The sequence below is a fragment of the Littorina saxatilis genome, linkage group LG7 (genome assembly GCF_037325665.1).
Source record: "Littorina saxatilis isolate snail1 linkage group LG7, US_GU_Lsax_2.0, whole genome shotgun sequence".
NCBI lineage: Eukaryota > Metazoa > Mollusca > Gastropoda > Littorinimorpha > Littorinidae > Littorina > Littorina saxatilis.
In genome coordinates this window covers 37646151-37674146 of record NC_090251.1, presented here as the reverse complement: position 1 = coordinate 37674146, position 27996 = coordinate 37646151, and the positions used below count along the sequence as shown (strand labels likewise).

The 27996-nt window shown below is 41.4% G+C and overlaps 2 protein-coding genes and 1 long non-coding RNA gene across 5 annotated transcripts in view; 2 read left to right on the top strand and 1 right to left on the bottom strand.

The window, feature by feature from the left end:
* LOC138971387 (uncharacterized) overlaps positions 1 to 27996 on the top strand; it is a 40306-nt gene that overhangs the window by 7143 nt on the left and 5167 nt on the right. The gene's annotated exons all lie outside the window — the stretch shown is intronic.
* LOC138971359 (SAP30-binding protein-like) lies at positions 30 to 18586 on the top strand. Its single transcript, XM_070344083.1, has 12 exons — positions 30 to 100; positions 884 to 1169; positions 2728 to 2903; positions 4326 to 4438; positions 5646 to 5661; positions 6219 to 6307; positions 7118 to 7209; positions 9248 to 9308; positions 10693 to 10744; positions 14004 to 14062; positions 16414 to 16465; positions 17126 to 18586. Exons 2-12 carry the CDS (start codon positions 907 to 909, stop codon positions 17317 to 17319), a joined length of 1167 nt encoding a protein of 388 aa, XP_070200184.1. The 5' UTR covers positions 30 to 100; positions 884 to 906; the 3' UTR covers positions 17320 to 18586.
* Positions 20646 to 27165, bottom strand: LOC138971357 (uncharacterized). Of its 3 annotated transcripts, none has more exons than XM_070344082.1 (6): positions 26473 to 27165; positions 24224 to 24248; positions 23315 to 23553; positions 22976 to 23048; positions 21579 to 21625; positions 20646 to 20933 (listed from the first exon to the last, which is right to left on the bottom strand). In XM_070344082.1, exons 2-6 carry the CDS (start codon positions 24228 to 24230, stop codon positions 20847 to 20849), a joined length of 453 nt encoding a protein of 150 aa, XP_070200183.1. In that variant the 5' UTR covers positions 24231 to 24248; positions 26473 to 27165; the 3' UTR covers positions 20646 to 20846. The 3 variants fall into 3 exon arrangements, with proteins under 3 accessions (XP_070200183.1, XP_070200181.1, XP_070200182.1); XM_070344080.1 differs by having other exon boundaries at positions 24224 to 24358; positions 26473 to 27164; XM_070344081.1 differs by lacking the exon at positions 26473 to 27165 and having other exon boundaries at positions 24224 to 26160.

Sequence of the window (27996 nt, the reverse complement as noted above, 5' to 3'; positions counted from 1 at the left end):
ACAATATGCGTCGTGATAATGTCTTGTGGCTCTATCTTTAACAGTGTCATCCGGTTACCATTTCCGGCTGCGGATTTATTTGATTTTGCAGTGCTTGAAGGTATGAAGACGTTTTTGCTACGTTTCACTTTGATCTCAATAATATTTGTCTGATTAACACAAGTGATGTGTTTGAGTGTTTGCCTACAAAATTGCAGATGTTCTTGGAGCTGATTCATTTAAGTTGTCCATGTACTCTCTCTCTCTCTCTCTCTCTCTCTCTCTCTCTCTCTCTCTCTCTCTCTCTCTCTCTCTCTCTCTCTCTCTCTCTCTCTCTCTCTCTCTCTCTCTCTCTCTCATGCCGATCGATTGAGCTTGTGTTCAGGAATGAGGATTGTATTACATAAAAATCGGTGACAAATAAAGTCTCGTAAACAGGAACAGTCAACTTACACTGTATCCAGGGTTTCATTTAGTAGTGCGCCCTGCGACAATGGCGCATTAGTTCTGAAAATGTCCCATCACAATTCCCTTTAGTGCGTCAAAGGGCGCATTGAGATTACATACCACTGCGCCACCAAATGTACACTTTACATCGGATTACACACACACACACACACACACACACACACACACACACACACACACACACACACACACACACACACACACAGATAACACGATATAGCGGTTAATTCTCAGATGGCACCATATTGCACCATTTTGCATCTTTGGACAAAACGCGTACAGGCCTCTTAGGCGCTTCTTGCCTTCGACTATGTCCCATCGGAATTTGGTTGAGGGGGACAAATGTCCCATTGCCCTTTTCTCCCAGGCTAAACCCTGCGGCCTGTGTATCAATTTTCTATCAATATCAAAACATTATCATGTCTTTCTGTTTCAGTTTCAAACCTTTAAACTGTAAGGATGATGGAACAGACAGACAGCTCTTCAGCACTGATGCTGTTACAGTATGGTGAAGACTCAGATGAGGAATCATCTTTCAATGAGCAAGATGGTAGTGGTACCACAGCACCAGACAGCAAATCTCCACGAGAGAAGAAGCGTCAAAACAGCACCAGACAGAGCCAATCCTTGAGCCCTAGTCGACGAATCTCAGAGGACAGTGTGGGGAAGCAGGTTGGGGCGCTGATATCTGATGATGAAGGAGACCACCATTTTCCTGAAAGGTCTAGACTTGGCAATAACCTGAGTTAGCCCCGTTTGAGTTTCACAGGCCCACTGAGTAAATCTCAAAATCAAATGCTCTAAATCTAATTCTTTCAGTATTTGATGTCACTTCCACAGGGTTAATTCGGGAGTATGCCCTATACTTTTATTTTGCTCCCTCTCAAGTGATTCTGAGTCTTGCTCGGAAAATGCCATGTAAATTTATGTCATGCTGTAACTTGAGCCACACAAAAAATCACCTTCTGTAAAATCTGTTTTTACTAACAACAAATTCTCACCGCTTATATAAATTTCTATGAGTCAGGGCAAACCCCTCTTTTAAAACAATAAAAGCAAATGAAATGTGCGTCTGACTGACTGAATCTCTGAGTCTTATTACTATTAAGTATTAGTGCGATTTACAAACAGTGACTAGATTTGGAGTTGTACCACTACATGTACCACTTTTGTTTAGTTGCAAACATACGCAGGTGTTGATGCTGTTAAATTGATTGATTTTCTCAGCTGTGTATGTTATACTTTATAGATAATAGCATTGCAAAGAAGTAATAATCTTCTTCTTTTTTATATTTAATCAAGTTTTGACTAAATGTTTTAACATAGAGGGGGAATCGAGACGAGGGTCGTGGTGTGTGTGTGTGTCTGTCTGTGCGTGTGTGTGTGTAGAGCGATTCAGACCAAACTACTGGACCGATCTTTGTGAAATTTTACATGAGAGTTCCTGGGAATGATATCCCCGGACGTTTTTTTCTTTTTTTCGATAAATACCTTTGATGACGTTATATCCGGCTTTTTGTAAAAGTTGAGGCGGCACTGTCACACCCTCATTTTTCAATCAAATTGATTGAAATTTTGGCCAAGCAATCTTCGACGAAGGCCGGACTTCGGTAATGCATTTCAGCTTGGTGGCTTAAAAATTAATGAATGACTTTTTCACGAGTGGGTTTATACATGTATGACCGTTTGTACCCTGCCATTCAGGCAGCCATACGCCGCTTTAGGGGGAAGCATGCCGGGTATGTTCGTGTTTCTTTAACCCACCGAACTCTGACATGGATTGCAGGATCTTTTCCGTGCGCACTTGGTCTTGTGCTTTCGTGTACACATGAAGGGGAATAAGGCACTGGCAGGTCTGCATACAAGTTGACCTGGGAGATCGGAAAAACCCTCCAGGTGGCCGCGGCCAGGATTTGAACTCACGACCTTCCAATTAGGAGGCCGATGTCTTATCCACTAGGCCACTGCGCCTGTCGAAATAGTAATAGAAGCAGCAATGTTCCCAGACTCAGAGGACAATAGGTCAGTTGGACCTGGATCAAAAATATGTATTGGTCCAACTCCAAGTTCCTGGCTGCAAAAACATTGTCTTGTCCGAATAACTCCTCTGTGTCATTGTCAAACTATCAGACAGACAACCGGGTGAGACCAATGCATCATCTCAAACAAACATACATCAGTGAACGAGGAATGCCTGAAAACAACACTGTAGTAGTACTGAAAAAATAAAAGTGAATATTTTGTAGTTTTATTCAATATTGTGTATTTTCTTATGTACAGAAAACGTCCGCATGGAGCCGACAGCTTACGAGAGGAAGTTGTACCTCCAAAGATGACAATGATTGACGTCAGCAAGAAAATTGCTCCTGCCGTCTCACCCATGAGCAATGACTCCAGATCAAGCTTTGCTGACAGTGTTTCTTCTAAAGGCCCAAATCATAAGAAAGCGTCCAGGTGTAAGTCTTGTTTTAACTTAACGTAGTTGTAGTTTGCGTACTTACTTCTTGAGTTTAACGTCCTCTTGGCCTATTTATTAGGACAGGTAATACGGTGAGGATATGGTTTGATCTTTTTAACTCTAACAAGCCCACTACAGCTTTCTTCTTTGACATGGCAGCATTAGGCTTGTCTTGTCACAGTATCGAGGTATGATAATGAGAGTCAAGACATAATGCATGAGTGTTTTCATGTTTATCAAACTCTGAGACCTTCGCTGTGAGCTTGGGATCTTTTCTGTGCTCACGGCGGTGTCCGGACAACAAAGTTTACTCAAGAGTCAGAGAAATAAATCTCTCACCGAATCTGGAATTTGAACCCACGCTGATAACAACAAACTGGTTATAAAGTCAGCGCAATTCAGACTGAGCTACGTCCCCACCCTTTTTACATGTACAAGAGTGTCACAGTTTATTTCTGTTATACAGTGGAGCCTCTGTTTCAAGACCTTCAAAACATGTGTAAATATAAGGTCTGAAGAAGAAGGGACTCACTTGTGGCAGTTATTGCTGTTTAAATCATCATTGATTTCTGTAGATGGTGGAGAGAGAGGGAATGGCATTTCTTCCTGGAGTAGTTAACATGTATCAAAAACATACATATAATCCTTCTAAAAAAATCAGGGCCACTGAGCCTTTATCATTCTAATGTCCATACAGGTTTTCATAGGAATGAATCAAAGAAAAACAACACTCAAGTGCTTTTAAGTCTTTCATGCAGGTTTTCCTGATCTTGAACATGTTCAGCTTTCATCCCCGATATATATATATCCCTGAACCCCCCTTTTAAGACCTCCAAAAATCAGAGAAAATCCGGTCTTAAAAAGGAGGGAGTCTTAAAACGGAGGTCAAATTACAGAGGTTATGAACAGAACGTCTGAAAAAGGTAAGGTCTTGAAAGAGAGGAAGTCTTGAAATGGGGGGTTTACCCCCCGCGGGTTAGGGGGAAGAATTTACCCGATGCTCCCCAGCATGTCGTAAGAGGCGACTAACGGATTCTGTTTCTCCTTTTACCCTTGTTAAGCGTTTCTTGTATAGAATATAGTCAATGTTTGTAAAGATTTTAGTCAAGCAGTATGTAAGAAATGTTAAGTCCTTTGTACTGGAAGCTTGCATTCTCCCAGTAAGGTCATATATTGTACTATGTTGCAAGCCCCTGGAGCAATTTTTTGATTAGTGCTTTTGTGAACAAAAAACAATTAACAAGTGGCTCTATCCCATCTCCCCCCCCTTTCCCCGTCGCGATATAACCTTCGTGGTTGAAAACGACGTTAAACACCAAATAAAGAAAGAAAGAAATGGGGGGTTCCACTGAAAAGGTGTTCATGACTTTAACAAAAATCATACCATATAATGATTATCATTTATTGGTTATTGTGGCAGTGACCATGCGATTGGTGTCGTACCTGGGTGATGACCAGGAGGAGGAGAGTGACAGTGAGAGCAGTGGCAGTGAGGAGGGCAACACAGAAGATCAGAATTATCCAGGCAGTGTGGTAAGCATCATTCTTTTTACAACTCTGCAGTGTTGGTCTCAGGCTCAGAGAACAATAGCTCAGTTTGACCTGGATTGGCGTGGTAAAAACGGTCATACATGTAAAATCTCACTCGTGCAAAAAACAAGAGTTAACATGGGAGTTTCAGCCCAAAAACGAAGAAGAAGAAGACCTGGATTGACACAAATGTATATGTCTGAATGTCCTGGCTAAGACTACCTGCCTGTCAAAACTATGAGAAGGTCGACTAACAGGAGATCAGAACATTTGGCGAGCTAAAAAGAAGAAGAAAAAAAGCTTGTATCAGTGACAGTAAACAGAGGCCTGGGAACAACACTGACTCTGTAACAAAAGGTCTCAAAAGGTTTTAATTCATCTTTATGTCCATTAGTAACAGTAACTAAAGAAAACAAAGGAATATCATTGAAGTCAATAAAATCAACTTCTTCTTCTTCTGCGTTCATGGGCTGAAACTCCCACGTACACTCGTGTTTTTTTGCACGAGTGGAATTTTACGTGCATGACCGTTTTTTACCCCGCCATTTAGGCAGCCATACGCCGTTTTTGGAGGAAGCATGCTGGGTATTTTCGTGTTTCTATAACCCACCGAACTCTGACATGGATTACAGGATCTTTTTCTTGTGCTTGCGTGTACACACGGGGGTGTTCGGACACCGAGGAGAGTCTGCACACAAAGTTGACTCTGAGAAATAAATCTCTCGCCGAACGTGGGGACGAACTCACGCTGACAGCGGCCAACTGGATACAAATCCAGCGCGCTACCGACTGAGCTACATCCCTGCCCTTTAAAATCAACTAAAATTGACATTGTGACAAGCAACAGAGTACTGAAAATAAGTATAGAAAACAAAACACAAGTGCAGTTTGTACACAGTGTTGTCCCAGATGGAATACATGTGTCATGTATAAAGAAACAAAGACATTGGAAGGATCGCCAGTGTAATCTGCTTCACTCTTTGTAGCTACATGTATTCCTTAAATTTTCGATGTTACCCCATGGTTTCATCATAATTCATATTGCTTTGTGCGCTTATTTTAATGCAGTAAGTCCAAGAGTACTGCAAATGCTTTAAGTTGAACCTTTAGGTGTAAACTTTTAATGAAAAACAAGTATGTATAATACCTGGAATTACGATACATGTACTGATGTAGATACTTGTCTTATTTTGTTGTTTATCTTTTTCAGTTGAATAAAGGAGCTTGTAAGTATAACATTTTCTTTCCTGCTGTCTAGCTATGTTGTTGTTTCTCCATCACACACCCTGAACTGTTTGCCAAATAATTATGCATGTAGATTGTGTTTTGTGTAGACTCGATCCCATCTTTCTGTGACATGTTAAATAGTACAGTTGTTAAGATGCGGACTCTCCCTCCTAACATTTTGATTACCATTTTCTGTTTCTCTCTCTCTAGTCTGTTTCTCTCTCTCTCTCTCTCTCTCTCTCTCTCTCTCTCTCTCTCTCTCTCTCTCTCTCTCCCTCCCTCCCTCCCTCCCCCTCCCTCTCCCCCTCTCCCTCCCTCCCTCCCTCTCCCCCTCTCCCTCCCTCCCTCCCTCTCTCTCTCTCTCTCTCTCTCTCTCTCTCTCTCTCTCTCTCTCTCTCTCTCTCTCTCTCTCTCTCTTTCTCTCTCTTTATTTTTCTTTCTCTATGCCCCCTTTTCTGTTTTTGTTTTTTAACCCATTATGCATAGTTTTCATGTTAGTGAAAAAATCTGTGTATATATGTAGAATTGTTGATGTGAAGTGTTCTGTGTTGATCAGCACCAGGAACCAGAGGGCTGATAGGGATGGACGGGGGTGATATTCAGCTTCCCCCAGAACCAACTGGAAAATGCACCAAGGATGTACAGGTAAGGGGAATCAGACCTGGCAACCCATACATTGTTGCCGTATTTTGTACGCATTATGTTCAGTGAACAAATATACGACGAGAAAAATTCCTGGACTTCTTGTCTTTACAAACGCATCCCGAAGCTGATCCGATATTTTGACAAATGATTACAGCTTTTGTCAATAAATATTGAAAGAAGCATTTGTTTTAAATGTAGGGGTGAACTTAATTAACGATGTGACAGACATGTGTGAAACATGTTTGAATCATGGATGTTCAAATGCTGTGTGGAGTACACTCATTTTTGTGAAAATACACCAAGTTTGTTTGAGAATACTCCAAGTGCAAAACAGGGGTTCCCAGGTCTGGGGAATACGTATAATGGTTCCTGTAATGGCAGGGCAAGCCCCTCCGATGAGAGAACACTTCCCAATAAAGAGCACCTTACATTTTCCCTTAGTTAATTACCTTGAACAAATACGCCTGTCCGTGCCATGCAAGGTCACCTGCAATGAAGGGACACTTGTTACTAGTGCCAAGGGTGTCCTTTATATCACAGGTCACTTAAGCATGAGCTAGTTTACCACTTCCTGCTTAAACTTTAAACAGGTTGCCGTTAAATGTGAGTGGCCCTTAGAATCCAGGCTGTAAATTTGGTGTTACATTGAGCAGTTTTGATGCAGAAGTTTTCTGCCCAAATTTGCTGAACTCATATGGGGGGGGGGGGGGGGGAGTCCTATCATTCTGTTGCTTTCTGTTTTTGTTGTCATGCCATTGTTTAAGTGGTAAACTTGTCATTTTATGTTTATATGTCTATTGTTTCTCCCAGGACAAGATCACAGACTTGTACATGAAGATGAGGGAACAAGGGTTTGACCCCAACAGCACTATACAGCGACTGACCAGCTTTAGGAATCCCAGGTGAGTGTTAAGTGTACGCATGTTTCAACACTTTTGACTTTATCAATATTAACATGTACATTTATACAGTCAAACTTTCCGCCCGCGGGTTAGGGGGAAGAATTTACCCGATGCTCCCCAGCATGTCGTAAGAGGCGACTAACGGATTCTGTTTCTCCTTTAGAATATAGTCAATTTTTGTAAAGATTTTAGTCAAGCAGTATGTAAGAAATGTTAAGTCCTTTGTACTGGAAACTTGCATTCTTCCAGTAAGGTAATATATTGTACTACGTTGCAAGCCCCTGGAGCAAATATTTGATTAGTGCTTTTGTGAACAAAAAACAATTGACAAGTGGCTCTATCCCATCTCCCCCCCTTCCCCCGTCGCAATATAACCTTTGTGGTTGAAAACGACGTAAAACACCAAATAAAGAAAGAAACAGTCAAACTTGCCCTGGCAACCCACAACGACCACTCCAAAGGATACCCAACAAGGGTTTTTTTCTCTTATAATTCACCTTTCTGTAAAGGCCACATGTCTATCACAGCCAGTTTTATTTGCAATTGCAGTGTAAGGTTTTGATTTGCATACCTGTCAAGTACTTTTGGCCTCTGACCATAGTAAATGGCATAAGAAACCATAGTTGGGGATCAAAAACCATAGTTAATGCGTGGATCAGGATGTGGTTAAACGCACAAATTCAACTTCTCACGCATACACACTAAACCAATCAGATTGGTTTTCACAAACTAAAAGTAAAACACATAAATTCCTTTCTACACAAACTGCTCTTTATTTACCACTAGCCTACATGTAATACATTTACACTGCACTCTTGTTCGTTCTTTTTTTGTCACTTGTCACTTGTGTTCTTTGTTGTATTCATCTGTGCAAATCTTTGCTTTGTCAATCATGCTGCCAGTCACCTTAAAATCATGGCAGCATGCATCAGAGTTAATTTTGACCTGTAAGAAGGCAGTCAGTGTGTCAGCTCCCAGACTGTGATCCAGCACTTGAAGGTGTTGCAGGGTTTCACTGCCAAATGGAAATTTATTCAACATTTTCCTCACACAGGCCATGTAGAACTGGCGCACATCATGCCAGAACTTCTGTTGTGTGGCTGGTGCAAGCTCCTCCTCAGAAATGAATGAACGGCAGTCCATGCCAGCAAAAAAAACAAAAAAAAACAAAAAAAAATTTTTTTTTTTTTTTTAATGCTGAAAATGCGTAGGGTTTGAGGTATACGAGGTAGGACCCCCCAAAAAATGAAAACCCGTAAGAATTACACAGAATGTGTAGGACTTGACAGGTATGGATTTGTGTCTACTGTGTGTGCCTGTATATGAACGGATATAGATTACATTTGATGGGTTTGTTGGATTCTTGTGTAAATGACTGCAGCTAATAAGAATATTGCCTCTTTGTATCAATGTATGTACATAGAAATGGGGCCCGGGTAGCTCAGTTGGTAGAGCACTGGACTTGTGATCGAAAGGTCGCAGGTTCGAATTCGGGCCGGGACGGACACAGGTCAACTTTATGTGCAGACCCAGAGACGGAAGCCATGTCCCACCCCCGTGTCATCACAATGGCACGTAAAAGACCTTGGTCATTCTGCCATAAGTGCAGGTGGCTGAATACACCTAAACACGCAGACACCTGGGTAGCGCGACTTCGTTGCTGCTAGCTTTCCACTGGGAGGAAGCGACCCGAATTTCCCAGCAATGGGACAATAAAGTAATGAAAATGAAAAATGAAGAAAAAAAGGAAATGAAAATTATGCTTGGATTCTGTTTGTAATGTGTGTGCTTGAATATGCACGTGAGCTTATCCATTAGTATGTTATTGTTATCATTAATATTATTATTCTTATCAATAATATTATTATATGGTTTTGTATTGCAGTGTATTGCACTGTTTTATTTTGTTCTTGTCCAGGTGTTTTTTTCAAAATGAGGGGCAGATATTTATTTTTCATTTTGTTGTCTCATTATTACTATTACAGTATTAGTTTTATTGATTATCTGTACAGTGTTGATTTTGATGTGCCTGTTGCAGTATTTATGAGAAACTGGTCCAATTGCATCACATTGATGAGAAAGGATCCAACTTCCCACTGGTACGTCTTCCCTTCACAGAATGTTCAATCACAGTTACATGGAATGGAGGGAGGGGGGGGTGAGGTGCTCCAGGGGCTGGACTTAAGTTTGTCAAAGTTTGATTCATTTTTGACTCACATGCGAAGCAAAAGTGAGTCTATGTACTCACCCGAGTCGTCCGTCCGTCCGTCCGGAAAACTTTAACGTTGGATATTTCTTGGACACTATTCAGTCTATCAGTACCAAATTTGGCAAGATGGTGTATGATGACAAGGCCCCAAAAAACATACATAGCATCTTGACCTTGCTTCAAGGTCAAGGTCGCAGGGGCCATAAATGTTGCCTAAAAAACAGCTATTTTTCCCATTTTCTCTGAAGTTTTTGAGATTGAATACCTCACCTATATATGATATATAGGGCAAAGTAAGCCCCATCTTTTGATACCAGTTTGGTTTACCTTGCTTCAAGGTCAAGGTCACAGGAGCTCTTCAAAGTTGGATTGTATACATATTTTGAAGTGACCTTGACCCTGAACTATGGAAGATAACTGTTTCAAACTTAAAAATTATGTGGGGCACATGTTATGCTTTCATCATGAGACACATTTGGTCACATATGATCAAGGTCAAGGTCACTTTGACCCTTATGAAATGTGACCAAAATAAGGTAGTGAACCACTAAAAGTGACCATATCTCATGGTAGAAAGAGCCAATAAGCACCATTGTACTTCCTATGTCTTGAATTAACAGCTTTGTGTTGCATGACCTTGGATGACCTTGACCTTGGGTCAAGGTCACATGTATTTTGGTAGGAAAAATGTGTAAAGCAGTTCTTAGTGTATGATGTCATTGCTAGGTTTAGTTATTTGACCTTGACCCTTGTAAAGGTCAAGGTCAAGCATGTGAGTCGTATGGGCTTTGCCCTTCTTGTTATACATTTCCCTTCGTTTCATAAAATCCTGCATGCCAATTGCCATGCGGTTCAAGAACAAAGGCTTAATTACAAGAATACAAATCATCGTGCACTCACGCACATTCTCTCTCTCCACAAATACTGCACTCAAGCGGCATAGTCAGTGTGATTTGCTCTCTCTCTCTCTCTCTCTCTCTCTCTCTCTCGCTCTCTCTCTCTCTCTCACTCGATCTATCTCTCTCCCTCTCTCTCTCTTTCTATCTCTAACTTTCTCTCTCTTTCTCGCTCTCTCTCTCTCTCTCTCTCTCTCTCTCTCTCTCTCTCTCTCTCTCTCTCTCTCTCTCTCTCTCTCTCTCTCTCTCTCTCTCTCTCTCTCTCTTGTATGTACATCACACATCAGGTCTAACCCCAGCGCGTTGCTAAAATGAGGTTTGAGAGTTACCTGCCTTAGCGATCCAAGTGATTTGTAAGTGATTTGTTTCTACTTTCAGGACGTGTACAACCCTAACATGTGGACCAAGGAATCTTTCTATGATGAGCTGGGTGAGTTCACTGATTGTTGTCACTAAGGCGATTCATTGTTAACATTAGTTTTGTTGTTAGTATAATGGAACCCCCCTTTTAAGACAATCTGAAAACGTGAGAAAATCACACCTTCAAAAGGAGGGAGTCTTAAAGTGCAGGTAAATTTACAGACCTTAAAGAACAGAATTTCACAAAAAGCAAGGTCTTGAAAGAGGGGAAGTGTTAAGGCCAACAACAAAAAAAGTCTGTTTAAGGTAACATAGGCCAAAAAAATAGTCTGTTTAAGGTAACATAGACAAAAAAAATTTTAGTCTGTTTAAGGTAACATAGGCAACAAGAGGCGAAGCCTTCAAGGCTCACGTAAGAAATCGACAAACAGTAACACAAACTCAATCACTCCGTCACACATACACACACACACACACACACACACACACACACACACACACACACACACACACACAGAGTTAAAACTAACGCATCATATCAACTCCATGTATAATTTTCAAAAGAAGGCAAACAGATAAAATGACTGTGTATTTGTTGTTGGTGCAGTTGTCCTTGAATGAGATCTTGTGCAATCCTCACACACACACACAGGCGCTGTGTTCATTTGCAAATCTACCATCAGCTTATCTGTCTTTTGCACTGCAGACACTAAGCAATAGGTACCTGCCATGTGGCCACTTTTTCCACTGCTGTCCTCAGTCCCATACTTTTCATCAAGACTTGTCACCATGCCGAGTGGATCTAAATTCGGAAGTCTTCATGTGGCAGAGGTATATCTGACATAGCGTCGATCTTGTAGGTTAACCTCCTTTCTGAAACAAATGGCAAAATGCGATTAGTTATGATGACTACAACCTACACAAATATAAACAGTGTTTTGAAACAGAATAGTCAGGTTATACAAGCCACTTTACCTATGCAGCATGGTAACCCTACAATATGCGAAACATGTCAACTGACTGCAGCAGCCTGGTTCTTAAAATAATTCTGACGGTCAACACAACCAACACACTATTCACATTCCATTTTAAGGAGCAACGGAGGTACTCTCTGAGGGTCTTGTTTAAATGATAACGATCAACTCAGGAGGGAATAAACAAGAGAGAAAAAAAGAAACCACTGTCATCAACCGCAGAAAAATACAGAATCACTGTGACACATGTACCATTATTTACAAACAAATGCCACAGCAAGCTTTCTTTGGACGACTGTCGTTGTCTCAAAACTCACATTCTACCTTCTGTCCGAAAGAATCTAATCTTACGTTGTACTGCCTTGAAAGAAAATGCCAACAAAGACAAGAAAGCTGTTGCAAGGTAAGCTTACCAAACGTTACATAGCGAATCATGATAGTGCGTAAACAGCAAACAGTACAATCAAAGAGAGAATCGAGTCTGGAATGAAACGCGATACAGATCTAGCATTCAAAAACTGTCTTTCAAGTTCAAGGAAGTTGTTGCAAGGTAAGACTTACTAAATTGTACAGACAAAACCATGACAGTGCATGTTTTGAATCTGAGGAAAAAATCGTGATCATTTTGACTTTGAGAACAGATTCATTTTGTTTCCTTATATCAGCATGTTCAAGTAGATCTAGACTACATGGTGGACAGTTTTTTTCGGGCAGAGTAAACTACTTAACTTGAGACTCTACTGCAAGTCTTGAAATTCACATAAATCGAACCACGAACAAAGACATCCAAACATCACAGGCACTTTAGATCAACTCATTTCACTAGAGGTGACTGCCTAGCACTGTGTTTGACATCCGTGTCTGCTTCTTCTTCTGCGTTCGTGGGCTGAAACTCCCACGTACACTCGGTTTTTTTTGCACGAGTGGAATTTTACGTTTATGACCGTTTTTTTACCCCGCCATTTTGGCAGCCATACGCCGTTTTCGGAGGAAGCATGCTGGGTATTTTCGTGTTTCTATAACCCACCGAACTCTGACATGGATTACAGGATCTTTTTCGTGCGCACTTGGTCTTGTGCTTGCGTGTGCACACGGGGGTGTTCGGACACCGAGGAGAGTCTGCACACAAAGTTGACTCTGAGAAATAAATCTCTCGCCGAACGTGGGGACGAACTCACGCTGACAGCGGCCAACTGGATACAAATCCAGCGAGCTACCGACTGAGCTACATCCCCGCCATCCGTGTCTGCTGAGATAAAAAGAAATTAAAACAAAACGGATTAACAGTAGGTGACACGTTATCAGAGTGGGAGACACTAGATCTGTCTCTGTACTTACCGGGATACGGCTGCCAGATCGACACTGCGCTTTCGACAGCTCTTCCTCGCGTGGACATTGGAAAAACGCTGTGCAGATCAAATTGTAGGAAATCTCCCTTTGGTAGCTTCTTTATTTACTTTTCTGGAGCTTAGAAACCGAACAACATGAAATCGTCTTCCCCGAATCGGCGAATGCAGAAGTGAGAACTGGAGAAGTGAATCTATACCACAATCCTTCGCGCGACCCCTGACCTGGTCTTGACACCTGACCTGGTCTACATACCACACACGACAGAAACCAGTCAACTGCTTGTACCCCTTCAAAACCCCCCACCACCCGTTTTCTTTGGATACACGCTTTAACTACACACATGCCGACACAATGTTGATCATTGCTTCAATATTTTGAAGATGGTGCTTGAAAAATAACCAGGTGAAATGAGTATTTCGGTGTTTAGTCAAATGTTAAAGTTTCTACCACAGACATACACACGCACACACGCGCACACACACGCACAGACAGACAAAGTTACGATCGCATAGGCTACACTTACGTGAGCCAAAAATAGGGTCGGCAGATCGGGATTGTTTTTATTTTTTAATTTTTTTTATTTCCAACAAAACATATTTTTAAGTTATTTTGCCAGAAAACAAAGACCTTTTTTTTTCCTCCCCCAAATGCCCAAAAAAAGTCTAGGGTCGCGCGAAAAAATAGGGTCGGTCGGGATACTGTAAACAGACTTTTTTTTGTGTGTGCCTAAAAGGGTCTTAAACTGGGGATTGCTCTGCAGTGGTGAAACTTAACAATGAATTTACCAAGCTAGAGCTCATGTGGTAACAGGAACAAAGATGAGTCGTTTACGCATGTGCAACATGTAAGAGACTAGCAAGATCTAAGATAATCACTGGAATTTTTTACAAGGAAAGGACTTTAAAGTTTAATGGCAAGTATGCATGTGAATTTTTGCAGAGCAAAGTTGACATATGGTCCAATTGTTGCCAATGTTTAATGTTTCAACTGCTAACTGTGTTTCAGACAAGGCACAGAAAAAGGACATGGAACGAAGGGAAAGGGAAAAGGACAGAAAAGCAAAGGTGTGTAAACAGTTTCAGCCAGTGTAGTATGCAGTTTTAAGTGTACTGATTGATGTTGTTATTGTTGTTGTTATTACATAATTATGTATTATCATAATTTAAGTTATTGAGACATCCCAGTGCATTAAGGGATTTATAGAGCAAATCGAGAAAATTCATTATTGAACGAAGCGCATACCGCTGAGTTCACTAATTATTTTCAAGATTTGCTCTATAAATCCCTTAGTGCACTGGGATTGTTTCAATAACGATATTGTCAGTACCGCCAGAGAAAAAAGAAGATTCCAAACGCACATTTTGCAACGCGCATTTGAATAGGCATAACTGTGTGGTCAGGTCGTGTAAGATCTACTTTTGTGTGGGCTGTCTCAAGTGTGTCGTGCTTTCATCACACGCATTTTAATTTCTGTTGGTAAATTCCAGTGTAGCGTTAAGCTAAACAGTGATGATCTTTCAGAGAGACCTCATTTGAACTCGGAGAAAGGACTGTGCTTTTAGTTATTTGCGATTCGAAACCTCCAGTCGAGCTTCGACGGATTGACTGTGCAGAGTGACTCCCCTTGAATTGACTACCCCCCAAGGACTCGACGGTTAGCACATTTTCAAAATAAATGTGGCATGTTTCTCGTGTTGTATCTTCACTCATCGGGGAATCTGGTACTAAATATGAACGGTAAGAATGCTCTGAACCCTACACGTATTATATCCCCATCGTTTTTTCGTTCACATTTGCCCAACATGTTAATTTGCTGAGCGGGGTTTATGTCGTCTGCTAGGCTAGGGCAATCGAACCACTGCAGTCTCATTTCTAAAACAAAAATTGCTCGTCACGTTGCACTGAGTCTGCACGCATGAGGCAGGCTGGTAATAAGTCTTATATATGGTAACCCTACACGTTTTCGATTCCGATTGTTCTTGCCTTGAAATAATAATTCGGAAACCATTCATTTACTGAACTGATGCAGTCGTATTTTAGTGTAGTCTGCTACGTGTGACAGAGTCGATCGAGTCAGTCGACTTCTAAATGCTGGTCTAGCTGGTACGTTATCGGAAGAACACTTGTGTTTTTTGTTAGACGCTGGGAATTGTATATTAACTCATCATTTGGTAATGTGGATAATAAGCTACATGCCACTAACACGGCATATGAGAAGAATCTATTCAAGTCGAAAATGAGATGAGACACAGCGGCTTCTATTTTTAGATCAGTGGCACAGGCACATGCAATCTGTCAGAAAAAAACCCACTTCTGCTTTAATTGAGAAGCAGGGAATTTATGGTCATTTGGTATTGTGGAGAATATAATCTACATGTCATTCATTAATTCTGAGGATGAGAGTACAGTCTCGCTTAGGCAAAGGGCGGAAGAATACGCTCTGTGGAAAAGTTAGCGCACTGCAAGAGTGCGCTAACAGTTTAAGCGCATCGCCATTAGCCAATCAACTGGTTCACATCAGTCATGTGACACCAGTACTTACTGACAATTATTGTTATTTTTATTATTACTAGCAGCCAGGACCCGGCTTTGCCTCGGTAGTAGCAGAGCCCAAAGGCATTTGTTCGAATAACCATCACAAAGGAGGTTTATGAATTCATTATTTAAGAACGATGACTAACAGAAAAATATGAAAGAAAGACTCCAAAACTAACTTTGGGGTGAAATGAGTTATCTCCCTTGATGATTTGCATCCTGAAAGCTTTAGTACATGAAAAACTCTTTATTACCCCAGAAGTATTTGCAGACATGGGCTACCACTTAGAGTGTCAGCATAAATCACATTTCTGCAGACATAGTTTATATGGTATGAGTTACCTCCCCTAGCTCAAACATTTCTAGAACTTTGATCCTTAAGTGATAAACTCCATTGTCCTCACATCATTCAGGCAGTTGAGAACGGTTATTAACACATAATAAATGTTGTTTTAAGTATTTATTGATAAGTAGTTCCAGGACCTATCACTTAGAAATTTAGCCCTTGATGTAAATTGAAAATTTTAGGCTTATGTTTAGGCCTAAAAAAAATAGATGTGGTTATGGTAACCCGACCTACCCTATTTTTAGGGGCCGACCCTATAACTCTTTATTACATTTGTCAAAAAAACACACAAAAAATCAAGAAAATGAGTGCAGAAAACGCAATGAAAGCGAAAGCGCTTGAGTCGCACACTTATTTCCCTGTCAAGTAGGTTTAATTTGTACACATTAGAGAAAAAAAAGTTTAAAAAAAAAGCGATTGCCTACCTTCCTACCCTATTTTTTTGTGGCTATGTTACCTTAACCACACCTTTTTTTTTGGGGGGGGGGGAGCCTTATGCATGATTTAAAAGTAATAAAACTTCTTTTTTTTCAGATTGAATTCATCTCTGGTACAAAGAAGTCGGGACCATCATCAGAGAGCTCAGGTGGAGTAAATTTGTGTATATGCTCAAAATAAAGAAATGTTTAATTTAATGTTTTCTGCTGTGTGTTTGCTGTTCTGCCTACTGTTTATGTAAGTTCCGTTTATGTACGTCATAAATGGTTTATCATTTTAGAATGCAGAGATCTTCTGAGCTCATGTTAACTTTATATCTCTTTGGTTAGGCGTGTATAAATGTTCTGGCAAAGATAACTTTATTAATCAGAACCACTTAATTACTGATAAGGAGAAAGTGTGTTTATTTAGAATTCTTTTGATTGTTTTCTTCTGTCCTGTCCCCTTTTGCAAAGTTAAACCAACCTCAATCTATATACCCAGGCCACCTGCACTGGTTGTCAGCCTCTGTGTGCATCATTTTTCTCTGAGAGCGTGTTTAAATTTGAAGATCTTCAACCAAGAATTCACTCATTTGGATGTTTTCCAGACAACAAGAAAGACAATTTCTGTAAAGATCTCCCAACAGAGAACTAATTAGCAGGGATTTATTGGATGAAAAAAAGCAAAGTGTTGATGATCTATGAGAGAATTAAGTTGCATGGACATTTAAGGTGACTTACGTGCATGCTTTTTTTTCAGATGGCAAGAAACACGGTGTGTTTGTGAAGATTGTTTAACACAGTCCAAACTTGCATGCATGTTTCAGATGACAAGAAGCGCAAGAGCAAGTGGGACGCCCTGCCCGCGGGTCTGCCGCAGCCCCATCGCAGCAGTAGTGGGTCTGGTCCCAATCTGACCTCGTCTGCTACAGGCACTCGTGCCACCGTCATTTCTGCTGTCGGAACTCTCACCAAGAAGGCCTCTTTCAGTATTATCAACACTTCGGGACCGGCGAAGTGATCGTATGTGTGTGTGTGGAAGTGATAAGGTGAAAGTGTTTGAAAAGAGAGAGTGTGTGTGTGTGTGTGTGTGTGTGCGTGTGTGTGCATGTGTGTATGTGTGTATGTGTGTGTGTGTGTGTGTGTGTGTGTGTGTGTGTGTGTGTGCTTTCATGCTTGTGCACTTACATGTGTTGGTTGGAAGAGAGAAGAGTAATGGTTCTGAGTATGCTCTGAGAGACTTTGTGTTGACAGTGAAAAAACTGCAGCAGTTTTTGGCCCACCCTCACCTTGTCTGCTGCAGGCATTCGGGACACCATCACCTGTGTGTGTGTGTTAGTATGTGAGTGAGTGAGTATGTGAGTGTGTGTGTGTTTGTGAGTATGTGAGTGTGTGTGTGAGTGAGTGAGTGTGTGTGAGTGAGTGAATGAGTGTGTGTGAGTATGTGAGTGAGTGAGAGTGTGTGTGTGTGAGTGTGTGTGTGTGTGTGTGTGTGAAGAGAAAAGATAAATGCTTACTTTGAGTGCTAAGGAAGTGATGTGTTGACAGTGACAGAAGATAAGAAGGAACTTGTGTTTGAAGAAGAACAAACAAAAAGTACTTTATTTGTTGCATCTCAACTTTACTTTTGTCCGGGTTTGTGAGAGGATGGAAATGTGTGAATGTAGGTACAACTCAATACTTTGGCAGAGCTCTTTTGCAAATCTGCCCATGGCATACAGATTCATGAAATCAGAATTCGTATGCTGATAAATCAATTTGAATGCTCACGACAGATTTGTTTCTATAAAAGTGAAACTGGTGAATGAATTTGTGTGATCATGACCGATTTATTTTTCACTTGTAAATATGTATGCCAACAAGATACATTTTGCTGGAATAGATGGTACATGTATGTCTTTATCATTCAGTGCAGTTACCAGTTAAACTAAAGATATGTGTCTGTTGGCTGTATTTGTTTGAGGAATAGATGTCTTTGAAATTAATGTGCCAGTGTGAGATGCTGAACTCTGTTTTGTTGACCTGAAAACAAGAGAAAGCGAATTTACACAAATAAATCAATATGACCAAACAATGTGAAGGAGATAGTTTAATATCAGTGAAGACAGACTGCAACATTTGCTGCTTTTGGTGTGCTCTGTTCCATTATTTCTGAATACTATAGAAGAACAACTCGCATGAAAAGTACAGCATGGTATATCGAGATGAAAGGGCAGAGTTTTTCAGGGTGAGAAAATGTGTAGTTAAACTGTGTATGGATTTCTATGTAAATAAAATAGCACTGATTTCAGTTATGGATTGAGTTTGTGTGTGTGTGTGTGTGTTTACATTTAGTACAAGCTCTCTCTCTGTCTCTTACACACACACAAACACGCACATGCTGTCATTATACCAGAAACCACACAAGCAACAGTTATACTTATAGCAAAACAATTCTTTAATGTATGCATTTTTTTTGTCATTATGCAAATCACCAGGCATCACTCTGTTACATTATTATTCACGGTTTTTACACGCCAAGACATCAATTTCAAAAGTCATGCAAGTAGGAACCCCGTTTTTCATCTCCTCATACAAAAGTAGTCTGCTAGATCCCTCTTCCTGACATTGGATTATTATCTCAGCTGCATCCCACATATGCACACCTCCGTAAAATATAGATGACCAATCCACCGTTCTCTATATCTGTCTCTGTCTGTCAGTTTTTCTCTCTCTCTCTCTCTCTCTCTCTCTCTCTCTCTCTCTCTCGGTGCATCCTCTCGGTGCACCCTCTCTCTCTCTCTCTCTCTCTCTCTCTCTCTCTCTCTCTCTCTCTCTCTCTCTCTCTCTCTCTCTCTCTCTCTCACACCCACCCACACACACACGACCTGCGAAAACACTTCAGCATCATCAAACTAACGTGACAAAAGACATCGTCAAAAAAAGCTTGTTCTCAGTGTTGGCTCAAAGCTGTCACCCTTATAGCTGTCAGTTTACGGTGGTCGTACTATCTCAGGTTATTGTGAGTCAGGTACATACCCCTACTGTGGTACACCACGTCTTCCAAATCAGGCTCGTCCTCGTGAAAGTAAAGGTACACTCTAACTAGAAAGTAAGTATGAATGCTTGATATGAACGAAAGCTTGATATACAGTCTTTGTTTAAATCATCGGTACCAACGACAAAGATACATCGATCAGCCCAGTAGAAGTGTCACAACGCGTAAAAGGACATTGTGTAGTTTCACATTACAATCTAAGCCTTTTAATTATCACTGCTGTCCCGCACGCACCAACATATAAAACAGCATATTCTTACATCTTGAATGAATTAGACCTTGAAGAAGCATTTTATAGTAGGCCTTCAGTAATGCTTTAATTCATCTGCCTGACTTTAGAACTGGGCAAACGTTTGAGGACCGTTTTACAACACAGACAAATACTCTCGTTTTAAACACTTTTAAAATTTTTTTTTTTAACAATATCAGTTTAAGAATGTGTTCCGAGATAAAATTATACTAATTATGCGGCCGCTTCCATCCTGAATTAAAAGGAAATGTATAGTTTTTCCCCCTGGTTTCTGGTCAGTCAAGATATATTGCACAAATATTGTTACTTAATATCTACACGGACGTGTTCGTTTACGGCTGTATACACATATTGAAAGACTGATTACATCAAAATGTTAGCAACGCAAAATTAGTGTGCTTTGTAAGGTTAGGTATCAGTCTCCAAGTTTCGCTCAGCTAATCAAGTTAAATGTGACATGAACTGGGGCTCGAATTGGTTTTTCTTTATGACAGCTCGGCCTCTAATTGGTTCTATATTGCCTGATCCTCCTCTGGGGGAAAAAAATACCATTTGTCCCGCACCATCATTAACTTCAGCGCCCACTGATATATTCGGGAATAAGACAAGTTCACAATTTAGGCTTGAGACATATTGCCTTTTGTCGGTCAATGGACTGGTTATAGTTGATTCTGATATGCGATTACGAGATAGCCTCAGTGTGTAACGTTTAATTGCATTTGTAGTTGTACTCTTGTACTTCTAACAATTCAAACTAAAGTATAAAAGGTGAGGTTTTTTCATTGTTAAGCGTCGTCAGTCTTCTGAAAGTAATGCAATCAAACTCAACCAAAAGTTGGTATCGCCATTTCATACTTTCTGTGTGTGTGTGTGTGTGTGTGTGTGTGTGTGTGTGTGTGCACGGTGTGTGTGTGTGTGTGTGTGTGTGTGTGCACGGTGAGTGTGTGTGTGTGTCAGTGTGTGTGCACGGTGTGTGTGTGTGTGTGTGTGTGTGTGCACGGTGTGTGTGCGTGTGTGTCAGTGTGTGCACGGTGTGTGTGTGTGTGTGTGTGTGTGTGTGTGTGCACGGTGTGTGTGAATTTCTGGCAAGCAGATCTCACAGTACACTAGAAATGCATAATGTGATATTATCGGTCATTCTTTTTCACACAGACTTATGCATACAGTGTAGCCTATAACCGAGTCACTGTCACAGTAATAATCGGCCGTTGCACTAATGTGTTCTTTTCTCACAAGCAGCGGGAGACGATCACGGGCCGTTTCATCGAGACGTCGTTTTCGGTTGAATTTTGGGCAAATGCTTGCCGCCTGTGGAAAAATATCTGTGTCTTGGACGATGTGCAGAAGCCTGGAATAAAACCAGACACGCACACTGAAAATCAATTCCTTGTGCACTTTGACGTACTGAAACTGATGCGTGACTCATGCATCAGGTAAGTGTACTGTTCATCTTATTTGGAAAAACATTTTACACGCACACACACACATACACATGCGTGCGCATACACATACACACACGCATATTCACACATACACACATGCGTGCGCATACACATACACACACGCACATTCACAAACACACATGCGTGCGCATACACATACACACACGCATATTCACACATACACACATGCGTGCGCATACACATACACACACGCACATTCACAAACACACATGCGCGCCGCGCACACACTCACACATACACACACGCGCACACACACACGCATACAAACACACAGACACACACGCGCGCGCGCGCACACACACACACGCGCACACACACACACTAGCACTAACACACGCACACTTACTGAAACACACACACGCCGAGCACGATCAACAAATAAATTAAATATATGTATCATAGAAACATCCTCAAGACGATTTAAAACGCTTAGGTCAATGATGTGAACACGCCCCCACCCCCTCCCACGTTTCACTCTCAAACTCACAGAAGTGTTTTCAAATATTGACATAAGTAGTGTGACTTCTCACCTTGTACATTTGTCTCAACGCTTCATTCTGACAGTTCCAGGGAGAACCTGAAATTAATGTTGGTAAACCAGAATAAACACAGATGTAATGTTTTTGCGACACAGCCAGTTGCTTTTGCGACTGGGAAGTGACAGAGTGAGCAACAAGCTGAAAAGTCCCTGTACTGAGAAGCCTAGATTCTGTGTGTGCGAGATTATTTGCAACAACTAGCACGTTTATACTGTGACTATACCAGCCATTGCGTATTGCGCAGACTTACGCCAAACTTTGTGCATTAGTTACCTTTGGTGCCCACCCTTGCTGACAAACACCTGTAGCTCAGGTTCTTCTTTGTAACCCTTGGACGACAAATGACGTCGTCGTGGAATTTTGGAGTGACTCGTTGTTTACAGCTCTTGAGGAGAAGGACAAAACCGATTATTTTTAATGTGAAATAATGTTAATATTCGTTCCTGGTATGGATAGACAGATAACAGAATGTTAAATCATGCACTGTCAAACGTGTTTAAGAGAACACTTCTCATGGAAAATGATTTAATTAGTCTAAAACACACAAAAACATCAACATCGCCAAGAACCGAGTTACGCCAAAATTCCACGACGACATCGATATGCAGAATCAGAAAGTTGTCTCTTTAAATCTCTTATAATAATAATAAAAGAAGAAGAAAAACCAAGACAGAATGGTAAGAAGCTAGAATGTGAAGGAGAAGATCAAACAGATCAAGACGCAGAAAAAATCAGCTCGACGCTTTATATCTTTCTGATGAGGAACAAGCAAGGTCGACAGCTTGTGAAAAGTTGGAATTATGTTATGAATTAATTTCGCAGGTTGACACCAGTGGCTTTCTAAGAAATCATTTCACACACACACACACACACACACACAAACACACACACATATACGCACACACACACACACACACCATCTTTGCACAGAAAATAGTTTGTTTGTTTGCTTAACGCCCAGCCGACCACGAAGAGCCATATCAGGGCGGTGCTGCTTTGACATATAACGTGCGCCACACACAAGACAGAAGTCGCAGCACAGGCTTCATGTCTCACCCAGTCACATTATTCTGACACCGGACCAACCAGTCCTAGCACTAACCCCATAATGCCAGACGCCAGGCGGAGCAGCCACTAGATTGCCAATTTTAAAGTCTTAGGTATGACCCGGCCGGGTTCGAACCCACGACCTCCCGATCACGGGGCGGACGCCTTACCACTAGGCCAACCGTGCCGGTACAGAAAATAGTCAGGATATTGATTGTTGGTATGTGTCCAAGTGGAAGGATGGCCTTATCTTATCTGGCCAGATATAAGATGGTGAATCAGTCGAATAGTTTACACGGCGGGAAGGACCGTGCCTTTAAACCTCAGCTCGATCGACTCACCTGTAGAAGCTCGTGTTGTCACGACGTTGTCGCTCTGTGTCCGTGCTGGGGATGAATTTCTTGGGAAGGTGAACTGAAAGAAATGAGAAACTGTTTTGTGTCTTTCGCCAATATACGTTATCACGCTTTATCACTCTTTGTACGTTTAGATTTTTTCTATATTTTGTTCTTCAAAGAACTTTTTTTGTAAAACATGAAGCATAAGTACAACATATCAGGCAGAAATCATCATCATCATCATCAGCAGCAGCAGCAGCAGCAGCAGCAGCTTCAACATCAACAACTGACAACAACAACAAAAACAACAGCACTTGCAACACGGCGGGGAAACAAACTTACACTAGTGTGGACATTTCTGCCGTAGAAGAACATGAGCTCTTCCAACAGTTGCGTTTTCTCCCTCTGTGCCTGCGCAGTGCGTGGCCGAACGGAGGGAGGGACAACTTCAACAGCCGTTTTTGGTCTTTCTGCTTTCATCTCAAAACCTGCACGCTCGACCGCCGAACGGACAGAGTAGCTGGACGGACATCGTCTGTACCTGACCGACACGGCTCGGATGTACTCAGAGTCTGCCGTACCTTTGAGCAAAAACAAAAGAGACACCTATGAGAACAGCAAACATTGGTTTTGCATAGTAGGCTAGATAGCTTGTAGGGCACCGCACAACTGAGTCAGTAAACATACTAAAACCAACACACACTGAACAACACACACACACACACACACCCGCACACACACACGCACACACACACACACACACCCGCACACACACACACACACACACACACAATCTTTAAAACACTCACAAACCCCCCACACACACACACACACACACAAACACGCACACCGGGCAGACACACGCACACACACCGGCACACACACTGATACACACACACACACACACTCACACACAATCTTTAAAACACTCACACCCCCCCACACACACACAAACACGCACACCGGGCAGACACACACACACACACACACACTGATACACACACACACACACACACGCGCGCGCGCGCAAACACACACAAACACACACACACACACACACACACACACACACACAAATACACCACCACCACCACCACCACCCATACACTAACAACAACAACAACATCCGCACTGAACAACAACAAAACATGGACGGTGTTGAAATGCAGTGCAATCTATCAGCACCCATTGGGGTCGAAAAAGAATATAAATTACATAAGAAATGAGAGTATCAGAACGATTAATACTTACAAGTCATGCTGAAAACTGCAGGTTTCTGTTCCGAGCGACGTCACCGGTATTCCCAGAACAAGACAGAAAGAACAATGACGTCTTTCAATTTTTGTTCTTTGATGTTTGTCCACTTAGTACACCGTTGGGCTTTATCTGTTGACACAAATCTTGACACCACTTATTCCACTTATAAGAGCTCTCTCGACAGTCAAGCTAGCAGTCACTTTGTTAAGGCCAAATAAAAATATATGTTGGTTTAGGGTAACCCGACCGACCCTATTTTTTTCCCGCCGACCCTAACACTTTCTTTTCATTTCTCAAAAGAAAATCAACTTTTGGCACGTTTTGCGAACCATACCAAGACTAAGGGAAGTAATCTCCTTTAAATTCAACTTAATCTTTAAAAAAAAAAAAAAATTTTTTAAAAAGCCGACCTACCGATCCTATAGCTTTTTTGGTCACGTTACCCTAAACCAACATATATTTTTGTTTGGCCTAAACCTTACTACTGTTAAACGTCAACCTTGTGTCCACTCCACTCCAAAAAGCTTATTGCAGTCAGAAGCGCTCATGGAATGTACATGTGTACCACACAAATCCCGGCGTGACGACCACCCAAGGGACCAACCAACAGTGGAGGTTATATACGGTTGGCCTAGTGGTAAGGCGTCCGCCCCGTGATCGGGAGGTCGTAGGTTCGAACCCCGGCCGGGTCATACCTAAGACTTTAAAATTGGCAATCTAGTGGCTGCTCCGCCTGACGTCTGGCATTATGGGGTCAGTGCTAGGACTGGTTGGTCCGGTGTCAGAATAATGTGACTGGGTGAGACATGAAGCCTGTGCTGCGACTTCTGTCTTGTGTGTGGCGCACGTTAAATGTCAAAGCAGCACCGCCCTGATATGGCCCTTCGTGGTCGGCTGGGCGTTAAGCAAACAAACAAACAAACAAAATAGACAGGCGGTCGTTATTGGAAGGGTGAGTTATCTAGCAAAAGAAATAAAACCTCGTCGGAGATCCTTTAGGGTGGTCGTTGTGTGCAGGTGGTTGTTATCGAGAGGTGGTCGGCAGGGCAGGTTCGACTGTATTCAGTCGACAAGGTGCCCGTTTCATTCCGTTAATGGAAAGGAAAACACTGAAAGCACTCCAAAATGACAAGGTGTTTTTCCGAGGTCAGTGTCAACCGTCAGTAAGCACATACAGGCAACTGGACCACGAAACCAGTCACATGTCTCGCCAAGTAATCCCGGATGAAACACATCAGCCGTACACTGCTTCTTGTTCTGGCTAATTCGCTGAAGTGTGACCGCCACTAATCCAGGAATCTAATAGAAATGGGATCAGATAATGTCAACGTTCTTTTGTGTGTATTACTTTCAGTTCTTCAGTATGCTGTCTGATAAACTGAAAAGAAAAGCGTGTCATTACATACCGGCGGTGCAATGTCACAAATAGAAATAGAACTATCATGTACTACAAGTATTAATCTAATCAATTACCAAAAAGGTCAGTGATTGGTGTCCCTCGGTCATTTCAGGTCGAAGTGTTATTGTTTTCCCTGAAACAGCTGTTTGAGCTTTCTCAAGCACACACGGTGCAGTGGGGTTGGGCTACAGAATACATTATGAATCAGTTTTTTTTCTCCATAAATTCAAACGACACAAACTTAACGCATGCAGCCACTCACTGAGCAAACAAAAATTCTACAAGCAGACAAATTGAAATCAAATTGAATGCCAAACACACCAAGGCTTACTTTACAGTCCAGGAGAAGCATACAATGGGTTGTTTTTTAAAGTTTTTTTTTAATCGGATGGAACACTCGACACCCTAATACAGCCGTACCCCTGTAATTTTAACCGCCAGTCTAAGAACACAAAAGATGGAACCAATTAAATGGAATTGTAGTCGTGCGTCTCAGACCCTAACGGCATAATTTGACTAGGCTACAAGTCTGCCACCACACACACTCAGGGTATTATAAGGCAAAAAAAGAAAAGGTCTGTTTACGGTAACATAGGCCCAAAAAATAGGGTCGGTAGGTCGGGATTTTTTAAAAAAAAAAATTTTTCAAAAAACAATATTTTTACGTTATTTTATTTATTTATTTTATTTTTATTTTTTTTTCCCAAATGCCAAAAAAAAATCTAGGGTCGCGCGAAAAAAATAGGGTCGGTCGGGTTACCGTAAACAGACTTTTTTTTTTTTGCCTTATAAAAGCGGTTTCTTTTCAGTGACTCAGTGCATCAAGCCGGATTTTAAGACCTACCTTACACAGATGCCCATAACTCCCGCACCCTAGTTCTACGCATTCACTGTATATAGTCCAAGAACAACTTGTGACGAACAAATGTGCTTCACTTCCTCAGTTGCACGAACGTCTTAAAAAAAACGACTCACACAAGTAAAACGAATCTCAGTGTCCGCTGGTTTGACATATCTGTCCACTACTTCTACCCGCCCAAGACTAGCTGCAGCCACCCGCAAAGACTGAAAACAAAGAACCCACAACGGAGCGGTTCCAGCGAAGCAGAACCAGTAACAAGTCGCGTAAGGCGAAAATACAACATTTAGTCAAGCTGTCGAACTCACAGAATGAAACTGAACGCACTGCAATTTTTCAGCAAGACCGTATACTCGTAGCATCGTCAGTCCACCGCTCGTGGCAAAGGCAGTGAAATTGACAAGAAGAGCTGGGTAGTAGTTGCGCTGAGAAGGATAGCACGCTTTTCTGTACCTCTCTTCGTTTTAACTTTCTGAGCGTGTTTTTAATCCAAACATATCATATCTATATGTTATTGGAATCAGGAACCGACAAGGAATAAGATGAAAGTGTTTTTAAATTGATTTCGAAAATTTAATTTTGATCATAATTTTTATATTTTTAATTTTCAGAGCTTGTTTTTAATCCAAATATAACATATTTATATGCTTTTGGAATCAGAAAATGATGAAGAATAAGATAAACGTAAATTTGGATCGTTTTATAAAAAAAAAATTTGTTTACAATTTTCAGATTTTTAATGACCAAAGTCATTAATTAATTTTTAAGCCACCAAGCTGAAATGCAATACCGAAGTCCGGCCTTCGTCGAAGATTGCTTGGCCAAAATTTCAATCCATTTGATTGAAAAATGAGGGTGTGACAGTGCCGCCTCAACTTTTACAAAAAGCCGGATATGACGTCATCAAAGACATTTATCGAAAAAAAATTAAAAAACTAAAAAACGTCCGGGGATATCATTCCCAGGAACTCTCATGTCAAATTTCATAAAGATCGGTCCAGTAGTTTGGTCTGAATCGCTCTACACACACACACACTGGCACAGACAGACAGACACACACACACACACACACACACACACACACACACACACACACAGACACATACACACACATACACCACGACCCTCGTCTCGATTCCCCCTCTATGTTAAAACATTTAGTCAAAACTTGACTAAATGTAACAAGTCGCGTAAGGCGAAATAACAACATTTAGTCAAGCTGTCGAACTCACAGAACGAAACTGAACGCACTGCATTTTTTCACCAAGACCGCATACTCGTAGTTTCGTCAGTCCACCGCTCGTGGCAAAGGCAGTGAAATCGACAAGCCAGAATAGTGCGGTAATGGTCGCGCTGAGTAGGATAACACGCTTTTCTGTATCTCTATTCTTTTTAGCGTACTGAGTTTGTTTTTAATCCAAACATATCATATCTAAATGTTTTGGGAATCAGAAAATGACGAAGAATAAGATGAAATTGTTTTTGGATCGTTTAGAAAAAAAAAGTTTT

What these genes read in the sequence shown, in the direction of transcription:
- LOC138971359 (XM_070344083.1), top strand. Translation starts at nt 907, where the DNA reads ATGATGGAACAGACAGACAGCTCTTCAGCACTGATGCTGTTACAGTAT. An exon ending in TCATAAGAAAGCGTCCAGGT is followed by an intron (nt 2,904 to 4,325) that starts GTAAGTCTTGTT and finishes TTATTGTGGCAG; the next exon opens with TGACCATGCGATTGGTGTCG. An exon ending in ACCAGCTTTAGGAATCCCAG is followed by an intron (nt 7,210 to 9,247) that starts GTGAGTGTTAAG and finishes TGCCTGTTGCAG; the next exon opens with TATTTATGAGAAACTGGTCC.
- LOC138971357 (XM_070344082.1), bottom strand. An exon ending in GACAACACGAGCTTCTACAG is followed by an intron (nt 21,626 to 22,975) that starts GTGAGTCGATCG and finishes CATTAATTTCAG; the next exon opens with GTTCTCCCTGGAACTGTCAG. An exon ending in CGTTGAGACAAATGTACAAG is followed by an intron (nt 20,934 to 21,578) that starts GTGAGAAGTCAC and finishes GTTTTATTCCAG; the next exon opens with GCTTCTGCACATCGTCCAAG.